Below are 14842 nucleotides of genomic sequence, written 5' to 3' on the forward strand. Positions count from 1 at the left end.
CACATTCCCAGCCTTCTATTTTTTTTCTAAATAGTTTTTAGTTGTAGATGGACACATTGCGTGGTGCTGAGGATCAAACCCAGCGCCTCGCACGTGCTTGACGAGCATTGTACCGCTGAGCCACAACCCCAGTCTCCAATTTTTTAAAAAATATTTTTTAGTTGTAGATGGACAGTCTTTTATTTTTATGTGGTGCTGATGATTGAACCCAGTGTCTCACATGTGCCAGGTAAGTGCTCTACCACTGAGTCACAACCCCAGCCCCCTTAGCCCTCTAGTTTTTGAGATAGGGTCTTGCTAATTGCTTAGGCCTTTACGAAATTGCTGAGGTTATGTTATATATTTTCAATTTTCTTTTGTAGTTGTAGATGGACAGAATACCTTTATTTTTATGTGATGCTGATTGAACTCAGTGCCTCACACATGCTAGTCCCAGCCCTCATATTTTTGACATATGCCGTTGAATTTCATTTGCTTCCGTTTCCTTCAGGATTATTCCATCTGTACTCCTTTTCCTCACCCCACTCCCAAACTCCAACCTGCGCACCCTTTTGAAATTTAAGTTAAATGACTTGTAAGACCTTTATTGTTTCCAATAACCAGTTTTTAGTCATTCAGTTCTAGGGCACTTCTGCCTATTCATTCTTTCCAGTTTAGAACCCTGCTAAACTCCCAGCCTCCTCTCAGGCCAACATCCCTTCTCAAGCCAGCCGGGGAGGGAACTCTTGATGTCCTGACGTAGGTGACTCTTACCACAACTCCTACACAGCTTTAGGGTTTGATCTAAGGCCACCAACGCTGAGGGGCCTGCCCTGACCCTCTAAGCTGTAGAGTACTTCTGTGCACTGAGGCCCATTTTTTTGGTACTGGGGATTGAACCAAAGGGTGCTTTACCTCCCCAGTCCTTTTTATTTTTTTTGAAATGGTCTTGCTACTTGTACTCCTCTTGTCTTAGCCCCCCAAATTGCTGGGATTAGAAGTGTGGGTCATAGCTGAGACCTCTTTTTACATTAATATGTTACAGAATTGATCACTGTCTCCTCCAACTAGAAGCTCAGTAACAGGGATGGGGCAATCCATATCTTGTTGGTTGTCGGGGTGGGTCCAGGTAAAATGTTAATATTGAACAGAAGTAAATAGATGGCAGCCACTTGCATTAGGCTCAGTGTATCAGGTTAAGCCTCTTCTCCTTTCCTACACTTTGAGACAAGGCCACAGGGAAATCTTTAGGAGACAGTACCTTAGTGAATTAGAAAAACCACACAAAAACCACTTGGGGTTATTTTTCTAACTAAACTTTTATTAAATTATTTTTTTTTGTTGTTGAAGGCTGAAACCATCAAAGTCCTTAGATTAGCTTTAAGTGCTGGATGGAGTAAAAACCACAAGAGACTACTAGGTGATCTGTGAACAGACTGGCAGACAGGCAGGCAGATGACAAGGGAAAGACAAAACAAAAACAAACAGAACAGTCTTCTGGAAAGCTAGTCAAATTCTTTTTAAAATTTTATTAGAAACGAATTAAAATATTAATAAAGTAAATCAAATTTTAAACTGAGCCCTAGACTTGAGACTATTATAAAGGCTCACCAAATAATAAAACCCTTGGGTCTCTGTAAGTTTTGTACAACCTGCTGCAGTTTGTTCTCCTTGAACTAGATGAGGCTTCTTCTGCCACTGTGATCTCTCTCACCATCACTATCTCGTAAGAACAGATCCCATTGTGAAAAGAAAAAAAAAAGACTCATCCCTCCCCAAATTCCTGGTGGCTGATGTTCTCTCTTAACTGTGGGGAAACCAACTTTGAAGGAGGAAGTTGAGCCAATGGTGGAGGAAGGTGGGCAAGCTGGTAGGGCAGAGATGGTTTTCTGGAGAGTCCATTTGGATCTTTTCTCCAGATGTCTTAATATGTGCTTAAAGAGTTTTTTTAAGTTTGAAAAAAACTCCATTGTGAAAAGTGAGTTATGAAGAGTGCTCTTTATTTGAAACCTCCACAACACAGACGCCAATCTTGTCTCGCATTGAATCATTAGCTGTGCACATCAACACATTCCAAGCACAAATTAAGAAATGCAAACAGAACAAAAAAATATATATATATATAATTTTTCCCCTATCCAAAGGTTTCAAGTCTCAATGCAGCAAATCCTTCTGAACACAGAATCTGAGGAGCACACTGTTCAAACAGTTGGGACAAACAGGTCCCTGCAAAGGCTACTGCCTTTGTTAACACATGGGGTGGGGGTCATGGACGGCATGGAAAGGGGAGAGGAGGTGAGGAAAGGAGAGGAAGAAAAGAGAATGAGCAGGAAAAGGGGAACAGGTATGCATTGGGGAAGATGGGGTAGCTGGGACACACACATGGTGAGTTGGTGGATTTCATTTATTGGTTTTTGACATTTTCTTTCTGGTTCTTTTTAAATTTCCCCCCTCCCCAGGTCCAACAATGGTAGAAAAACCCCACAGAAGTGGGCAGGGCCTAATTAGGCCAGCCCAAAGCCTTCAGAGCACTCCTGGATGGCCAATAGTAGCATGTGGCGGAGCTTCTCAAAGCTCTCATAGGCAGGCAGGTCCAGCTGATTAAAACTAGGGGAAAAAAGAAAGATCAGTTTGTAAGGAATGATATTCACTAAATCCCTGTGTTTCTACTGGCCCATCTTCCCTGAGGGAACCTATCCTACCTACTCTTCACTTCTTGCTAACTCTTTGATTTTGTCCTAGTCTGGTCTTCCTCTTTCTAATATGGCTCCAATACAGGTTATTAGGCACCAGAAATATAAATCAGACCCTTTCACTCCTCCTTAAAACCTCTAAGGAGATATTCAGGGTTACTAGTGATCTGACCTCTGCCCAATTCTTTATCCCTGCAACTCCTCCTTGCTCAGTTATGCAGAGCTCCAGAATGTACTATTCCCTCCTATGTGTTCACCTACCAATGTCAAATACCCTACTATGAGTCTAGCCCATCCTCTCTTCTTAAACTATCACCTTCTCTGCAGAATCACCAAATTGTGAGTTACCTAAGGTCCAGAACTGGGCCAGACTTATGTTCCCAGCCTTGGGTAGGGGCCTGAAAGTCTGAGTCTGCAACTTCAATGTGGATGCTGAAAAAGAGAAATCAAACCTTCCCTCTTACCATGTGTGAGCTGAAGGCAGGCGATCTGTGGACCTGTCATCTCGATGGATCTGAAACTTCTGAATGCCGTTCATGCCTTCAAGGGCAGCAAAACCTTGCAGGGGCACCTTGGAAGTACCGGTGACAAACTGGAGGAACTTGGCACGGTCAGCTTGGTCAAAAGAACGCAATGCTCTCCAGAACCACTGGATCTGCAGGATTGGAGAGAAGCTAGTATTAGAAAAGAACTCCTAGGGTTGGAGTTGTGGCTCAGTGGCAGAATGTTTGCCTACCACAAGTGAGACACTGGGTTCAATTCTCAGCATCAAATTAAAAAAAATAAAGGTATTGTGTACATCTATAACTACAAACATTTAAAAAAAAAAAAAGAAAGAAAACGAACTCCTAGAAGGTAGAGGAATGGAATTTGGAAAATAGAACTGGACTTGGAATCTTAGGCAAATCCCCTCCATGGGATTAGATTTAGTTCCTTCATTCATAGAACAGACATAATTATCACCTGAAAATACTCTCTTGAAGAATGAAAAATTAGGTACAGGTACATTGTCACCGACAACCCCCTTCTTCCAAGTGTACTGGTTTAGGGTCAGAGAAGCACGTGGAGAGGGATGCCAGCAGCAGCTCACCTGAATAGAGTTGGACTGGTACTTGTGGTACTCAGTGTTGGACTTCAAATCATCAATGTCAATGGTGGGCAGTCCTGATATGAGCAGTTCTAATTCCTGCTCAGTGAAGATAGAAATGAGGCGCTTTGGAATTATCTCATAGAAGCCTTCTAAGAAAGCTGCCAGCTGTTTGCGGATGGCTCCTAGAGAGAGAATAAAAAAGTCACATAGCTTATGAACTCACACAATTACTAAAGATCAGAGATCACCAATCTGGCTTCTGATGCTATTAGCATGCTGGTGGGTCTTGGCTGCTGCACCTACCACTCTGTTTTTAGGTCCCTATAAGAGTGAATAAAGTTAGCTGGGGATACAGTTCAGTTGGCAGAGTGCTTACTTTGCATGCACAAGGCCCTGGGTTCAATCCCCAGTACCACAAAACAAAACAAAGCAAGAAAGAGTGAAAAGTTAAACATTTTTGGTCAGGGTTTTGTCTCCCTTTGCCTAAGACATTTGTGGTTGTGTCATAGGAGACAAGAACAAAAACAACAACAAAAATTTAAAAGGAATGAGAGATGACCTTTTCCCATACTGAGGAACTGGAGGTTTAAAGGACATTTTTCCTACCTGTCATTCTCATCTGGCACACCAGGTGAACATATTCCTTCTTATTCTCCTCTGTTACCAAGATGTTGGCCCCATTGGGTTTGAGGTCACGAACTTCACAGACTCCAAACTCTTGGACCTGGAATACCCCAAAACACCAGCCATAAACATCAGGATTGGGCTAGGATATAACAAACACAGAGACTGGGGAACACACTGTCAAACTGCTTGCCATGTACTGGGCAAAGATGAGGCAAGTCCATAGCAAAATGACTTTTCTTAAAAACTTATTAGCTCGTAACTTCCCTGGATACAGAAAGGCTAAGGACAGGAATGAAGGAAATTAGTCTTTGGTTCTAAAACACATAAAGAAGGCAGAAAGGAAGTAAACTGTCAAATGAGAAAAGGGAACAGGGGATGTAATGTAACACAACGTAATATCTGTAGAAAACAAATTTGGGGAAAGACAACCTTAATTTTTGTTTTTTGCTTATGTATTTATTATGTATTTTTTCTATAGTGTACTATATTCAGGGATAAAGAATTATATTGAGGCATTTTTAAAAGGGAAAAACTAACTAGGAAACATTCTGGATTATTTTATTAATTCTGGTTTTTCTGTCTGTGATACAAATACCCACTACTGTCAGCCTAACTGGGCATAGGGTATTGGGCTTTATGGAGATGTGTCCTTAGAACTGTGAGAGATTGCCCAGTGACAATGCCAAGGTGATCTCAACATGGTCTCCTGGACTGGCTGGGATGTGCTATGGTCACAATCTCCTGACCTACCTCAGTGCTGAAAGTGAGGTCGTAGCCAAGTGTGGAGACATCATTTTCCAGCAGATAAACTAGTCCCTGGTAGAAGTGGTAATCTTCACTCTCCATATCCGTGTATCTAGAAAAACACAAACAGGGTTATGAGTTGGTGATGGGAGGAGAAGCAGCACAGGGATGGGATAAAAGTAAAGGACCTGACCCCGAGAGCTGAAGAAAGTATTAGGATTGCACCATTCCCTCACCTGACAGACTTGCCCAAGATGTGTTTGTAGAAGGATCGAGTAAAGTAGCACTCCAAGAGGCGGTTATCATATACAGCTTTGGCCACAATGCGTCCAACAAACTTGAAGTAGCTGAGGTGGTTGGGGTTGCAGTGGGAAGATGGATTGATGGTGTAGGTGACTCGATCACCAGGTGAGGTACGGAACAAGGCATACATAGGATTAAACATCTCTCGAGAGATAATCATATACCACTCTCGCAGGAGCCCCCCAGCATCCTGCCCTTCTTCTCCTTCAAATACTATATACCTGCATAAAAGAGCAGAAACAAGAACTGTGCAGAAAGCCCAGGACAGATGCATCTATTTGCATAGCATTATATGTGCAAGGGAGAGGGTGTGAAACAATCTGGGGAGTGTGGTGTCAGATGAAGAGGTGACCAGAGATTGCCAGCAGAACTCTGGGAAGACCCTCTGACCCTGTGTGATTACATGGATGGTAGATCCAGGTCATAAGAGAAGAATTATCACATAACTCATCTCTCATCTCACTAGCTCCTGTGACACTTGGTTTTACAGAATACCAATCTCTGGGTGGTCTAAGTGGCTTCAGAATTACCAGTGAGCAGTTACCCACTTGGTGGAGGCCATTCTTGCATATAGTCTTCCCAACCCAAGGTACCATTTGCTTAGCAGGCTCCCCATTCCTAGTGTAACAATGGTGAAAGCTCTCATTGCAAAACCTCAGGTGTACCCTTACAAACACCAATGACTTTCCAGTCTATTCAAGAATTGTGCAGTTCAGCCAAAGGGCCAATCAGCAGGCCAGACCCAGAAGATGAAAGATGATTCAGTGAGATAATATAAGCCAGATTCCTATTGAGGAGGACAGGAATTCCCTAATTGCCCTAAAGTTGAGGCCAGAATAAGTCACTGTCACTGTGTAGAAAGAGCCCTGCCCACACCAATCTGGTCTGTTCTCTGTTCTGGGCTCTTACAATCGATTCTTCATTTCTTCAGGGGATTTGCGATGAAGTTCACGATAGGAATCTTCAAACACATGATCACGGCGGACATGCACAGCCATGTCTTCTTTCCGCAGCCCCTCATCCAAACGTTCCAGCTCTTGGCGGAAATATCTTGGGAGGTAGGAAAGGAAGGAAAATAGGATTTGGGGTGGCAAATTTCCATTTGTTTGATCAGAATGAAAAACCCCAAATGGCATTCTCTCCATCCTCCAAACACTCTAATTTCTGCTCCCATGTCCAGTAGGTGGGAGAAGTAAGTCATCTGTTATTTAGTTGAAATTTTTTCCTATCTCCACTGAACAAGGGCTCACTGAGATTATAGCATGGGATCTCCGTAGCAAGAAGGTAAAGATGTGAATATGCGTATGAAGGAGGAGAGGCACAGGGATGATTCCAGAGGCACCGTCCAAGTGTGTACTACAGCCATATGCACCCTAGCACAACTCCAAAGAATGGTATGGGACTTTAGAAAATCATGTGGCTCTCACTTCACTGATGAAGAATGGAGATGGGTGGGGGAGGAATGGAGAAGACCAGGGAACATTTAGGGTACAAGGAGCATCACAGCTGAGTCTCTTCCCTGCCTACCAGCACCATTTCATATGCTACCAGCAAGAGAAACTTCTAGGCCTAGGAGAAACTTTGGCTCCTTTCTGGGAGAGGAGATACACATTGGGGAGTTCCTCTCCCCCACCAAACTCCAGGGCACATACTTGCGCTTGACATCAAAGTCGAGGACACGAATGTAATCTACCAGGACAGCGAAAGGCCCATCAGCAAGGTGGGTGGTGGACTGCCGTAGGATTTGGTTTAACACAGTGCGGTGAGTCTCTGAGGGGAAAAACAATAACAGGATCGGTATATCATGGGTCCCAGAAAGGTGCAAAACAGTCCATCAGCAAGCAACTCTCATTTTAGGGGTCATAATTAGGAACCAGACAATGCCAGGGGCCAGTCCTGAGGTATGAACACCAATCTGAGCATTTCTATACCAGCCTGACTTGCCATGGATTCAGGATAAACTCCAATCCCCTCAGAGTAGCATATAAGAGCTTCCAGACCAGATCCCTACTGAACTCTCTAGGGTCACTCTCTCCCACACACAGATAAAAACACACGCACACATTCCCTCTCTGCTGAACAGGCTAAGCATAAAATATATAAAACAACCCTGCATATAATAAAGCCTTTTGAATTTGGGGTGGTGGTGGTCTGAGAGTTCCCTGTACCTGCAAAGCGAAGGAACTTCTGTGTGTCAGGGGGTAGGCTTGAGGAGATGTGCATAGATGAGGGCTCCCGGGAGAAGAATGGGTCAAGGGAAGAAGGGGTGGCTGGGGTTAAGGGAGCAGGGGAGAGTGGAGGAGGTTCATCCTTGATGTGTGCCAGCTGGCTCTCACGGGTGTCCCGGACAGGAGGCTTGCTCTCCCGCTCTGTGGCATGAACCAGAAAGAAGGCCTCGACGGCAGGCTGTAGCACTGGGGGCAGAAATGAGAAGGAGGTAATGCTTTATTTTACAAACTTCAATATATAAGCTCTTTCACCTTTGTGAACAAACCATAAAAATAAAGTATGGAGGAGGAAATAAAAAAAACTTGCAGGGAAATATAATGATAGAATAAAGTCACAGAGGCTGGACAAGGTGGTAATCCCAGCAGCTCGGGAGGCTGAGACAGGAGAATCACGAATTCAAAGCCAGCCTCAGCAACACTGAGGTGCTAAGTAACTCAGAGAGACTCTGTCTCTAAATAAAGTACAAAACAGGGGGTGTGGCTCAGTGGTCGAGTACCCTTGAGTTCAATCCCTGGTACCCCCCAACCCGGCCTGCAAAAGAATAAAGCCACAGTGGAAGTCAGTGTTTTATTGAGGGGGGAAAAAAGGGATAGGCAACCAGTTATAAAGATTCCTCTGATTTAAAAAGAGAGACCCCAGCTCTTTTTTTGTTTTAATTAGTTACACATGATAGTACAATGGAGACCCCAGCTCTTAAGAGAGAAATCATTTTTTGGCGGGTATATGCTGAGGATCAAACCCAAGGCCTTGCACGTACTAGGTAAGCACATGCTCTATCTAAGCTACACCCTCAGCCCCAAGAGATAAGGAAATCTTTTCATGATACCGAGAGCCAGAGGGGGAAAAAAGTAACTCTCCTTTGAATACACAGGGACACTGAGAGAAAGGACTAACTTGAAAGAAAGAAGCTTAAGCTGACAGAAAGGATCCCAGATCAGACTGGGGGGGGGAGGGGAGAGATGATGACCTGGGCCCTCAGAACGCAACTCACCTAGCACCGCATGCTGGTCATGAGATTCCTCCAGTTCCTTTAAACACTCCCCCAGCATGTCCCACAGCTCATCCAGGCTCAGCTGCTCACTGAGCAGGGGTAACTCAGGTGGCCTCTCCTCTTTTTCCTTCTCTCCCTGTGGGGTTCCATCTGAGGCTACTGGGCACACAGAAGATAGAGTTAGAAGGCCTTCGAGGTGCCTCTCCAACTTAAGAGTTGTTTCCCAGCCCAAATGCACAGGCTACTAGACAGATCAAGTAGACTGGACTGTTGGCCACAGAGTACTACTCACTGAGCAATATCTTAAAGCAAGGTCTAGTCCTGCACTGGATGGCATTTAATAAAATAACAAATTCGGTTCCTTGGTTACACTAGCCACATTTAAAGTGCTCACTAACCACATGTGGTTAGTGGTCATCTAGTTTAGTCTAATCATTGCCACATTAGCTCCCAGAGAACCTGTGGATAAGTTACCTGAGGGCAATGCAACAACGGTGGAACTCTGGATGGTTGCCTTCCAGTTCACAAAGTGTGTTTCAGGACATTATCCTCATTAAATTCTGACAGCTGCCCTTGGAATCAGGCTGCTTTCTCCCTATTTTTTCCCCAAGGGACAGGGCCAGGACTTAGAAAACATCTTTTTGACTCTAGTTCTATGCTTTTTGAATTAGTCATCTTGTCCTGGGACAGTTTAAAACCTCAAGAAGCCATGGTGCAACAGATGGATCCCCACGGCTGGAATGTTTCCTGGTACCCTTTGGGGGCTTATTCTGAATTCTGCTCAGTAGCCAAGCAGCAAGACCAGCCTCATCTTCTGGGTGGGAGAGAAGCAACTGCTTCCTCACCAGCCCTTCCCCCCTCCCTCTCCCTTTCTATTCCCACCCCCACCACACCCTTGCCCTGCTTAGGCTTCTTCCTGACCTTTGCTTTTCATCCTCTACCCAAATCCTGACTATTCTTCAAGGCTCTGACAGCCCTAGGTTTGAATCCTGGCTCTGGCACTTGCAGATCGTGTGACCTTGGGTAAAAGAAGATGGATAGAGAACATGGGAATAATATCTACCTCCCAAAGTCCTGATGAATAGTCAATGATTTAATACAGCATTTTAAAAAACGGGTGTCCTATGAGAACACTATTCCATAGGAATGTGTTCAAACAGTGCCCAAAATTATTCTATGTACAAGTTTGAGAAATGTCACTAATAATAGCCTTTACCATGTGCCAGGTACTTCACTAAGCACTGTATATGTATTAACTCATTCAGTCCTAACAACTGTGAATATCCCTATTACAAACAAGGAAAATGAGGCCAAGAAAGGTTTGCCTCAGATCCCAGAAGCTAATAAATAAAGGAGCCAAGACTTGAAACATATGCTGTCTCCATGTGTAATACCCTATCATAGTTTCTTTAATCCTAATCTCCGTGTCCTTTGGTTTTTAATACTTGTTTTAGTATTTACAGAGACCAGTGTTCACTGAACTGGATAACACTTGAGTTTATATATGCTGGGAACAGGAGATCCAGCAGATATTCTATAAGACTGGCTCTCCCTTCTGCTGGGCTGGAAAGAGGAAGTAGTACTGACCAATGGACTGAGTATCTTGAGCACTGGGAGATGGCTGATCCACATCCATGGGCGACTCCTCTCTCCGGACAGATGCTTCTGACTGGCTAGACTCCGACTGGATAAAAGGGAGACAAAGCCACTTTATAAAGGGTGCAACTTTGCTTTCCTCAGGGATAGGCTAAAGGTTGGTTCTTCCACCTCTTATACATGGAGCTTGGAAAGTGGCTTCCCATATCTGGTGAGAAAACACTGTAGTACTCCAGGACCAAAGAATGGCTTTTCAACCTACTTTGCTGGCCTTTACCCTGAGCTTCCAAATGTTCCAAACAGCTCCTGGGATGCCTGCACCTCCTACACTCTACTCCATTCCTATGATCAGTCAGAAACATATCTCCTGGATACACATTTCAAATCTTCTTCCTGGACAGGTTGTGTGGGTGTGTAAACTCATATGGGCTAAAGGGAAGGTATACATGCTATTTGTTCAAATATGGGAGTTAGTGTGACCTCTCAGGATGGATTATTTAAAAAGTCAACATTTGTCTATCAGATGATGGGAATGAGACTAGGCAGAAAAATAGCTACTTGTCTCTATTCTCCTGGAGTTACTGCCCCCAAATTATAGGCTATGCCCAGTATGCTCAAAAACCATATTGTTTTAACAGTAATTCCACATAAAGAAAAATCAGGCCTCAGGACACCTTTAATCCCTGAATTCTGAGATGGTAACTTGCATGTTCCAAGACAGAGACAACAAGAGCATGCCATAAAATACTTTAGTTCTAGGGCTTTTACTGAAGCCTGTGCTGGGATCCCAACACTGGGCCAGCTACTTTTGTACCTGAGGGTTCTTCCTAAAGTGCCTCAGTGTCTAGGTGCCAAGGATTACAGAGAACAGAGGCAGAGGCCTGGGCAGAGAGATCAGCCATAAACACAAATGGCTGTGTGGGATATGTACCAAGCTTGGGGGACTTTCAAGAGTAGGATTCCTGAGATGCCTCTGATGTACCTGCATTATTCCATGAGACTGAAAAAAATCTTTACCCCATACCCCCCACTCAGAACCCGACACTTAGCATTAGGCAGTTTGCAAAAGCGCCACTACTGAATGGATAGCTGGGAGTGGGTATGATGGCCAAGCTTTAAATCAAACCAAACCAATAAATCAAACAGTAAAGGAAAACACCAACAGAAAATAACCCTATTGTCCAGAAGCATTCATATAGCAAACTTAATGCAAAAGCATACAAGGTAAGGGCAATGGAACCCCACTGATGACATGGTGGGGGGAGGGGGAAAGACAAATGAATGAGGGGCCACAGGCATCATGCTAACCGTTGCTGCTTGTTGCTGTCTCCGCGCCCTTTGACCCTCACGTACCATTTGTATAATGGCATCAGCCTCAGCCTCCAGCTGCCGAACAGCTGCCTGGATGCTGCTAGCTGAGCCTAAACCGGAGGAACCTGGGAGAAAGAAAAAAGAGGAAGGCAACATATAAAATGTAGGAAGAAGGAATGCCCAATACTCTCTCCTATCTCCTGGGCTGCCACGGGGCATCTTGAGAATATTCATCATCAGGCACTAAGATCTACTTTTACAGATAGGACAGGGGGCATGGTGTTAGACAAACAGATGGTGGCATGTGAGGAGGGTTCTATGGGACAGGAGGAAAGAGGGAAATGATGTGGTAGGCTATGGCTGAGGCAGCATGGCTATAGTGTTTTAGTTAGGAGTGATCAAGGAAGCAGAAAGGAAGTGCACACCCAGTGAGTTAAATCTTATTCAGCAAAAGGTTGGTCCCCAATTTCCTTGCCAGATTCTATTCCCTTTAATTCCCACTTGCCTAAGCAATTTCCTATGTAGACAGCTTGAATGAGATATAAAATGCAGCCATCAACATTCTGACACTTATAAAAAAGGATTAGCAGTTTACTTTAGGAAATGTCAAAACAGGAAGGAAACAGGACACTGAGCCCTGTCCTTCCAGGGATTCTGGGTTTTCCACCACCAACCCTGCCCCCAAACTAGACACTCTAGTTCCATACCTAGCCTGCCTGTCTGCTTGGCTTTCTTGTTAGCTCGGCGTGTGTCGTCCCGGAGCTGGATGATGACCTGTAGTACCCTCAAGAAGAACTTCTGAGTAGATGTCTTGGATGTCAACATGGACATAGAAGGCAGCTGGAGCTCCCGGCCACCCAAGGGTCGCTTCTGAGATGCCACAATTACCACATTCTCAGCCATGTCAAACCTGGATGGTATAAAGGTGGCTTGCGTACATTGACAACATAAAAGCATTAACAATTAACACCCAGAGCAAGTAGGCTGTCAACCAGGGGGGTAAGAAATCTCAGAAGAAAATCTTACAAATAGGGCAAATCAGAAAAAAAAATCAGGTCAAGAATATATATAGGACTGATAGAAAAATTGCCCAGAGAAAGAATATAGAACAGGAAACCAGCAAGAGCCACCTTTCAGAATGCCCCCGAGCCTAGCCCACAGCCAAAGTGGTGGTTACCACCCACCTGCTCTGCATTTTGCCTTTCAGCTTGGTGGTCTGGGGCTGCTCTTCAGGCAGGCCATCAGGAGAAAGAGTTTCACACTGGGCTCGCCTTTGCTGTTCCAAATTGTATTCCCGTAGTTCAGCCAGCAGGGTACCTGGGTAGATAAAGGAATTATCAAGTGTTCAGAGACTTCCCTAGTGAAAAGTCAAACCTTTCCAAAAAATCTGTGCAGGCCATCCTCTGTACAGAGAACCCAGGATGAGCAGGAAATTTCCTCTGTTTAGTAGCTTTTTAAAAATTCAACAGCTCATTATGTGTGCTCATGATCAACCACATGGTGACTACTGACTTAGCTGGTCTCAGGAACCTATTCAATCTACACATAATGCAGCTTGATGTAGAAAAGAAAAAAAACACACATCATTTTTGGAGTCACAAAGATCATGGTCTATGTCCTATATATTTCTTAAACTTACTGAGGTTTTGTGGTGACCTCAGATAAATTCCTTGACTCCATTCCCAGTTTGCTTATGCATCTTAAAAGTGAATACTGCCTAACCTCTTAAAGTGGCTGTGAGAATAAATTGTATGGTGAAGTGCCTAGATGATATCTGGCCCACAGCTGTTGAATAAGTCAAGAAAGGTCAGAGACTGGAGGTCAAATTCTTTCAGGAAGAACCTTTTAATTCTAATGTAAAAAAGAATACCCTGGGTTTTACACGCTAGTCAACTCATCTCAGCTTCAGAAACATTTGTGGGAAGAAGACAGATAATCAAGTATAAGTAGGGTGACAAGATTGAGGTTGTCACCGAAATGGTTGGGATGGGAATGGGAAAAAATCAGAGGCTCTTCATGTTGAAGTAAAATCTGGTTTTACGCCTTTGTCCAATCACTATCATTCTGGGCTTTAGCTTTCTTCTCAATAAAATAGGGAAGGCAATGTAAATAGATGATTTCCAACTGTTAGAATTTTTTATCACCTAAACTACACAAAAGCTGAGGGCATCATTCTGCCTTCGCAATTCCAGAGCCTGAATATAGTGCAGGCATATCTTTGAGAAAGTGAAGCTGCCTTCACAGCCTCACTATAGGGCTTGTACAAGTGCTCAAGTAGGTTCTGTTGTTTCCATGCATTCACTTGTTTCTTTACTAAGCATGGATGACCAACCACATACCAGAAACTGAAAGAGAGAGAGAGAGAGAGAGAGAGAGAGAGAGAGAGAGAAGCCCAGCTTTGCTTCCAAATAGGGGCTGTGCTGTGGGTGCCTAGTGTAATCTAATTCAGACTGGGGGACTGGGGAATGCTTCCAGAAAAGGAAGACACATAAATGGAAGGTTTCAGAAAGACAAAAGGCTTTATTCCTGTTATTACCTATCTGTTTACAAAGGGTATATCCCAGATGACGTGCTCCATTCAGTAGCAGCTTGAGAACTGTGTCGCGGGTCCCAGGGTCCCCCCTAGAGAGCTGTAGTAACACATTTGCTGCATCCTCCAGGCCTTCTTCAGAACAAGAGTGAGATGTCAACACCTGGGAGAAAAAAAAAAAAGGGGTGGGGGAGAAGGAGTAAGCCCCAAGCTGAGAACCCAAACCATGTCCAACCTATCTACCCTTTCTTTTAAACCTTGGCAGATCATAAGAGCCTGGACTCACCTCCACAGAGAGCTGTAACTGGTTTTCAGTGAGGCCAGAGGATACCATCTTGAAGTCTGGAGCACTGCTGCCTCCATCACCCACTTTTGCTGGAGATTTGCTGCTTTTAGTAGTAGTAGACGCTTTGAGGAAACAGAACAACATAAGTCTCTGTGACACAAGCCAGACTCTGAAGTGGCAGAACCAAGGAACTGCTGAATTGCCCAGAGCTTCAAAACAGAAAAGTAGTGAAAATGAAAATCCACCTACCAGAGCCAAATCTCAATGACCTGGGAGGACCTTATTTATGCCTTCTACGGTGACAACCCCATGCATACTTTTCAACTATTTTCTTATCACCATAGCTACCCCCCCCACATTCTTTAAATCCTACTTCTGCAGATAATTCTCAAGTTATCTGCTACATTCCTTGGGATGATCTGGCTACTCTGATTCACACTGCATCCAGCCTGATTTTGAACTA

At 44.1% G+C, this 14842-nt stretch overlaps 1 protein-coding gene across 18 annotated transcripts in view; it reads right to left on the reverse strand.

Annotated features, from left to right (window-relative positions):
- Positions 1-1962: 1962 nt before the first annotated feature.
- Huwe1 (HECT, UBA and WWE domain containing E3 ubiquitin protein ligase 1) overlaps positions 1963-14842 on the reverse strand; it is a 143829-nt gene continuing 130949 nt past the window's right edge. For 10 of the 18 annotated variants that reach the window (XM_021719788.3, XM_040281155.2, XM_021719791.3 and 7 more), the window contains 16 exons: positions 14380-14501; positions 14100-14256; positions 12748-12880; positions 12271-12473; positions 11561-11688; positions 10244-10340; positions 8657-8815; positions 7605-7850; positions 7089-7206; positions 6346-6486; positions 5370-5657; positions 5140-5245; positions 4369-4486; positions 3763-3944; positions 3137-3327; positions 1963-2586 (listed from right to left, as the gene is read on the reverse strand). In XM_021719788.3, coding sequence (XP_021575463.2) covers positions 2484-2586; positions 3137-3327; positions 3763-3944; positions 4369-4486; positions 5140-5245; positions 5370-5657; positions 6346-6486; positions 7089-7206; positions 7605-7850; positions 8657-8815; positions 10244-10340; positions 11561-11688; positions 12271-12473; positions 12748-12880; positions 14100-14256; positions 14380-14501 — 2492 coding nt within the window. In that variant the 3' untranslated portion in view covers positions 1963-2483. Of the gene's footprint in view, positions 2587-3136; positions 3328-3762; positions 3945-4368; positions 4487-5139; positions 5246-5369; positions 5658-6345; positions 6487-7088; positions 7207-7604; positions 7851-8656; positions 9675-10243; positions 10341-11560; positions 11689-12270; positions 12474-12747; positions 12881-14099; positions 14257-14379; positions 14502-14842 lie in introns of those variants that run through there. The other 8 variants (XM_078034766.1, XM_078034765.1, XM_021719787.3 and 5 more) reach the window with 5 other exon arrangements.

The sequence above is a fragment of the Ictidomys tridecemlineatus genome, chromosome X, assembly GCF_052094955.1.
Source record: "Ictidomys tridecemlineatus isolate mIctTri1 chromosome X, mIctTri1.hap1, whole genome shotgun sequence".
NCBI lineage: Eukaryota > Metazoa > Chordata > Mammalia > Rodentia > Sciuridae > Ictidomys > Ictidomys tridecemlineatus.